Source organism: Epinephelus moara, chromosome 3, assembly GCF_006386435.1.
Source record: "Epinephelus moara isolate mb chromosome 3, YSFRI_EMoa_1.0, whole genome shotgun sequence".
Classification (NCBI taxonomy): domain Eukaryota; kingdom Metazoa; phylum Chordata; class Actinopteri; order Perciformes; family Serranidae; genus Epinephelus; species Epinephelus moara.
The window spans coordinates 345,846-352,962 of NC_065508.1; the positions used below are offsets into that span (position 1 = coordinate 345,846).

The window sequence follows — 7,117 nt, forward strand, 5'->3', positions numbered from 1 at the left end:
GGGGGGGGGGGGGGGGGGGGGCAGCAGGGGCTGCAAGAGTCAGAGTGGCAACGCAGAACGCGGAACTAAATCATCTCAACAGGTTGCCGGTCGGACCACTTAAAGAGGCACACCCACTGGATCATGCAAAATACACCACACAAGGAGGAAAAGGGCACGAGTTTTCTAGAATATATATATAGTGTTTCCTATACATAGTCTAATTTGCCCCACCATAGTCTCCAAAAATCGGCCAGATATAAAATGCCTCCGGTAAATGAATGTCACTCTGTAGCGCACCCGCTGGAGGCCTTCTGAGAACTCTTTGGCTCCCCCTCCCTCCCCCTCACCCTCCCCGGCCTCACCACAGACGTCGCTCTGCTAACGTGAGCTTGAGTTGATAGAACAGAACGCATTTCTAAATGGAATACTGAAGGCCAAAATACACCGGCAGCGTACAACGCGCGTCAAAACAGCCGCCCCCATTATTTTCTATTTACAAACCCACACCGCCGGCAGCTCGACGCGTGTCGACGTGCCGCGCTGCGGCACTTTACGCTATTGTCCTATTTTTCCAGCGTCACCGCCCAGGACATCCTGTTCGTTCGGTCAAGCATGGACCTTCATCAGGATCCTGATGAAGGTCCATGCTTGACCGAAACGTTGACGAATAAATAAAGCAGAGTAAAAGTGACTGCAGGAGTTATCTTTTCTTTAAAGGTACAAGTCCAAGGGGATCAACACCCAGCACCACAAAAACACCAGTGAGAATGTGCATGTTAATTGGACTTTGAAGACTTTACCTGGGATCCCCAACCCTGTGCCTGTCATAATAACCTGCCCCTCACCTGTACCTCTCACAACGCCCTGCCCCTCACCTGTATCTTTGGTAACACCCCGCCCCTCACCTGTACCTGTCATAATGCCTCTTACCTGTACCTGGCATAACACCCCTCATCTGTACCTCTCATAATGCCCTGGCCCTCACCTGTACCTGTCATAACACCCCTCATCTGCACCTGGCATAACGCTCCTCACCTGTACCTGTCATAACACTCCTCACCTGCATCTGCCATAACACCCCCCACCTGTACCTGTAATATCTCCCCTCACCTGCACCTGTCATAACACCCCTCACCTGCACCTGTAATAACTCCCCTCACCTGTACCTGTAATAACTCCCCTCACCTGCACCTGTAATAACTCCTCACCTGTACCTGTCATAACATTCCTCACCTGCACCTGTCATAACACCCCCCACCTGTACCTGTAATAACTCCCCTCACCTGCACCTGGCATAATGCCCCTCACCTGTACCTGTAATAACTCCCCTCACCTGTACCTGTCATAACACTCCTCACCTGCACCTGTCATAACACCCCCCACCTGTACCGGTAATAACTCCCCTCACCTGTACTTGTCATAACTCCCCCCACCAGTACCTGTTAAAACTCCCCTCACCCGTACCTTTCATAACACCCCTCATCTGTATCTGTCATAACATCCCTCACCTGTACCTGTCATAGTACCCCTCTTCTGTACCTGTCATAGTACCCCTCACCTGTACCTGTCATAACACCCCTCACCTGTACCTGTCATAATGCCCTGCCCCGACCTTGTACCTATCATAATAACCTGCCCCTCACCTGTACCTCTCATAATGCCCCGCCCCTCACCTGCACCTGTCATAATGCCCCGACCCTGTACCTGTCATAATAACCTGCCCCTCACCTGTACCTCTCATAACGCCCCGCCCCTCACCTGTACCTCTCATAATGCCCTGCCCCTCACCTGTACCTCTCATAACACCCCGCCCCTCACCTGTACCTGTCATAATGCCCCTCACCTGTACCTGTCATAATGCCCCTCACCTGTACCTGTCAAAACATCCCCCTCCTGTACCTATCATAACATACCTCACCTGTGCATCTCAAAACATCCCTCACCTGTGAATCTCATAACACCCTGCCCCTCACCTGTACCTGTCATAACATCCCTCTCCTGTACCTGTCATAACATCCCTCACCTGTACCTGTCATAACATCCCTCACCTGTGCAACTCAAAACATCCCTCACCTGTGAATCTCATAACACCCTGCCCCTCACCTGTACCTGTCATAACATCCCTCACCTGTACCTCTCATAACATCCCTCACCTGTGCAACTCAAAACATCCCTCACCTGTGAATCTCATAACACCCCGCTCCTCACCTGCACCTGTCATAACATCCCTCTCCTGTACCTGTCATAACATCCCTCACCTGTACCTGTCATAACATCCCTCTCCTGTACCTGTCATAACATCCCTCTCCTGTACCTGTCATAACATCCCTCACCTGTACCTGTCATAACATCCCTCTCCCGTACCTGTCATAACATCCCTCACCTGTGCATCTCATAACATCCCTCACCTGTGCATCTCATAACGCCCCGCCCCTTACCTGTACCTGTCATAATGCCCCTCTTCTGTACCTGTCATAACGCCCCTCACCTGTACCTGTCATAACACCCCTCACCTGTACCTGTCATAACGCCCCGCCCCTCACCTGATCCTGTCGTAATGCCCCCCAACTGTACCTGACATAACGCCTCTTACCTGTACCTGGCATAACACCCTTCATCTGTACCTGTCATAACACCCCTCACCTGTACCTGTCATAACATCTCTCTCACCTGTAGTTACAGGTGTCCACAGCTGTTATGTTAGTCAGGATCTATTACCTGCAGCTGCTTCACAATCAAAGCTTTATTAGGTGAACCTCCTGTGGGCAGTCTGAGGTCGTGATCAGGTGTATTTCTGGTTTTCAGGATTTGCTGACGGAGATGTTGGAATGTCGGCGCCGAGGCAGCGACTGCAGAAGTCATTCTCTTTGGATGAAACCAAAACAAAAATGGCGTCCTGCATCATTAAGAGCGTTCTGTCAAAGAAGATGCAGGTGGAGCAGAACACCTGGAGAACCTCCGACCTTCAGAAGAAACCTGAGATGGGCCTCCATCAGCAGGGGAGGGAGGGGGGAGGAGGAGGTGTGTCTAAAGCTCCAGTTCACGTGGTCAGAGATGTGAGGAGTTTACTTAAAAACACCTACAGCCTGTCATTCTCCACAACAACAACACATGACAATAACAACCAGACATCAAGTTTCAAGTTGATCACTCAGCAGGACAGCCCCCCCCCCACCTACCAGCAGGCGGTGGGGGTCAAAGGTTCACTGAATGCCCGAGGACATGTCACCAAGGTTACTGCAGCTCTCAGCCAATCACAGGACAGGGATCAGAGCAACAGACTCAGTCAACAAAGACGCAGCAGCGAGCCAATGAAAAGAGAGGCGGATGATGTCACCTGGCCTGTCAGCAGCGACCAATCAGGGAGAACCGGAGGTGTGAGTCACCAGGCTGGGACCTCCCTCCCCCCCTCAGTGTTTGTTCCGCCCCCTCCTCCCTCCTCCATCAGACACCCCCAGGGGACCAAGCCTCCACCCTCCACCCAGGATCAGGATCTGGTCCTGGGGTTGGTGTCTCAGTCTGCCCCAAAAACCTCGCACCAGATCCTACACCCATGTTTCTACACCCCCTCCGCCCTGCCGGTTCCCCCCCCCACCCTGCAGCCCCCCTCTGCCCTGCCAGTCTTCACCCCCACCCTGCAGCCTTTCTCTGCCCTGCCGGTCTTCGCTCCCACCCTGCAGCCCCACCCGGAGAGGGTGAGCTTCATCCAGACCAAGCTGCGGGCGGTTCCTCCGCTTCGCCTACTGAAGAGGTCTGAGGAGAACTGGTTGACTGGGAGCACCTCCGACCACCTGGACGCCTTCATCAGGACCAGGACTGCAAGAGACCATGACAACAACAGCAACACAGTGACACCTGCAACACAGGAGCAACATGAGCAACACAAGCAACACAAGCAACATGAGCAACAGCAACCTCAACAGCAACTTCAGCAGCAGCAGTTTCTGTGCAGCCTTCAGGGTTTCTTACCTGCACAGGTGGGCAGTGACTTCCTCATCGAAATCCCAGGTGCTGTTGCAGCACCTAGGGCCCTCCTCAGTAGTCCTGCCCCCCATGGTGGTCCCGCCCCCATACACATGATGCTAGAACCGAAAAGTGGGCGGTACTTCTACGTGGATGCGCCCCCACCACCTCAGAGGAAAATGCTGCTGGATCCAGAAACTGGTCAGTACATCCAGGTGTTCCTACCTGCAGCCAGATCCGCCCCCAACACCGGCGTGTTCCCAGTGCGTTGTGCAAACTCCACCCCCACTGTGATGCACGTTGCCCCCGCCATGGTAAACCCCTCCCCCACCATCCTGTCAGTGATGCAGTTCCAGCCGACGGTTGCCATCTCCTCTCTGTACGCACCACCCTGCCTCCCATCCACACTGCACCGACCATCAGTGAACTTCACCCATACAGCACCGTGATGACATCATCATCTCCATGCAGATCAAACTTCCTGTTTTTAGAGTTCAGTAAAAATCACGACATCATTAACAAACTGTAAATCATAAACAAACAACAACAAATAAACATGATTGTTGAACTGAGTCTGCGCAATATCACTTTCAGTGTGATTATTAATTATCAATTATCGATTATTGATAATTGATAATTGGTTACAGATGTATCTGTCATCATGACATCATTTCACCTTAGACTGTTTTTGGGTTGTTGTTTGATTTTATTTTTGGAAGTTGATGACCTGAAACCAAAAACTCACAAAGAAGAGATCAATTCATTTATTTTATTTTTGCATTGTGAAACAACATGGAATAATCACATTGTTAAAAAATGAAAACAATCACACAAAAACAATATTATATTATACAATAATACAAAATTAATATAGCTTAAACTTTAAGAACCAGAAACACAAATACAAACAACAATGTGACATCATACAATTATTTATTTATTGATTTATTTACGTTCATGATTTTTATTAATAAATCAAAAAATAATGTGCTGTCAGTTTAGTGTGCTGCAGGGCTCCATACTGGGAACCAGTTTATTTTCAGTACTGGAAATTTTACTGTTTGGAAAACACTACACGTGTCTCAGTTACAGTGACAGAAAATAGTTTTAATATTTTATATTTCCTGTTTTTTGTTTCTTTATTCGAATGAAATGTTTGATCAAGATTAAACTTTTGATCTCATGTTTTAATCTTTTGATCTCATGTTTTTTTAACTTTTGATCTCATGTTTTTTTAACTTTTGATCTCATGTTTTTAACTTTTGATCTCATGTTTTTTTAAATTTTGATCTCATGTTTTTAACTTTTGATCTCGTTTTTTTTTAACTTTTGATCTCATGTTGAAATGTTTGATCTCATGTTTTTTAACTTTTGATCTCATGTTTTTAACTTTTGATCTCATGTTTTTTTTTACTTTTGATCTCATGTTTTAAACATTTGATCTCATGTTTTAAACTTTTGATCTCATGTTTTTTTTAACTTTTGATGTCATGTTTTAAACATTTGATCTCATGTTTTTAACTTTTGATCTCATGTTTTTTTTTACTTTTGATCTCATGTTTTTTAACTTTTGATCTCATGTTTTTTTAACTTTTGATCTCATGTTTTAAACTTTTGATCTCATGTTTTAAACTTTTGATCTCATGTTTTTTTTAACTTTTGATCTCATGTTGAAATGTTTGATCTCATGTTTTTAACTTTTGATCTCATGTTTTAAACTTGTGATCTCAAGTTTTTAACTTTTGATCTCATGTTTTAAACATTTGATCTCATGTTTTTAACTTTTGATCTCATGTTTTTTTTTAACTTTTGATCTCATGTTGAAATGTTTGATCTCATGTTGAAATGTTTGATCTCATGTTTTTAACTTTTGATCTCATGTTTTAAACATTTGATCTCATGTTTTTAACTTTTGATCTCATGTTTTATACTTTTGATCTCATGTTTTAAACTTTTGATCTCGTTTTAAACTTTTGATCTCATGTTTTTTTTAACTTTTGATCTCATGTTGAAACGTTTGATTTCATCTTTTTAACTTTTGATCTGATGTTTTTTTAACTTTTGATCTGATGTTTTAAACTTTTAATGTTATGTTTTTAACTTTTGATGTTTAAACTTCATGAAAATGATTTGATAATAAAGGTTTATTCTGTCTTCACCTCTGAGACGACACAAATACATAGGGTTGTTTTTCTTTCACTTTGATCGTCATTTTCACGAAAAGTTTTCAGGTTGTGAAAAGTTTAAAAAACAAACATGTAGTTTTATATTAAAAAAATGTCATGTTGATGAAGAAAGATTTGTTTTGTCACTTTTTGCTTAGTTTTGTTTTTACGGTCACACTATTAAAAATATTTTTATTTTTTGATGTTATAAATAAACATAAATGAAAACTAAGAATTTGTTTTGTTTGGTTTTGTTTTGTTTTGTGTATCCTTCCTGCTTATGGTGTAAATATATTGAGGTATCCATGGCAACAGACACCATCGTGAGGAAAAGTACAAACAATAAAAAATGTTATGATGAAACAGCTGTGAAATTAAGATTATAAAGTCCATTCAGTTTTAATTGGACATCGTGTACTCATTGAGCTATGACATCACACTGAGGTGCAGTTCTGATTGGCTCATTGACCGAGGCAGTTTGTTGACTTTAGAATGAGACTGAAACAGATCGTCATGTTTCATGTTCTCTAGTCTCGCCACCAGACAATCAGAGATCTCTGCCTTCTGATAGTCTCGGGACACTCCTTTCTAAAGTGTGTTTAACACACCGGCGAAAACGGCCGGCAACAAAGCAACGCCTCTTGCATTTTTGAAAAGGACACGCCTTCTCAGAAATGTGCGCTCCCCCTTTTCTCGTCCGCAAGGAAACAAACACACAGAGAGCTTGAAAATGGATGCCGAGAGATTAAACTGTGTTTTATCAAACGTGTGCTCATCCGTGAAGAAAATATTTTTTCCAGCGGATGTCTTAGTTATAACATGATTGAGCTAACTGGAGTAGTTTCATGTCGTATCCGACAACGGGAGGCTTTTAACAGATGAGGTGGCAGTAGCTCAGTCCATAGGGACTTGGGTTGGGAACCGGAGGGTCGCTTGTTCAAGTCCCCGTCCGGACCAAAATATGGAGCATGGACTGGTAGCTGGAGAGGTGCCAGTTCACCTCCTGG

The 7,117-nt window shown here is 44.8% G+C and overlaps 1 protein-coding gene across 1 annotated transcript in view; it reads left to right on the forward strand.

The window, feature by feature from the left end:
* prob1 (proline-rich basic protein 1) overlaps positions 1–5,271 on the forward strand; it is a 7,229-nt gene extending 1,958 nt beyond the window's left edge. The window contains exon 5 of the mRNA XM_050040622.1: positions 2,788–5,271. Within this exon, the coding sequence (XP_049896579.1) occupies positions 2,788–4,394 (1,607 nt within the window). The 3' untranslated portion in view covers positions 4,395–5,271. The remainder of the gene's footprint in view (positions 1–2,787) is intronic.
* Positions 5,272–7,117: the final 1,846 nt, after the last annotated feature.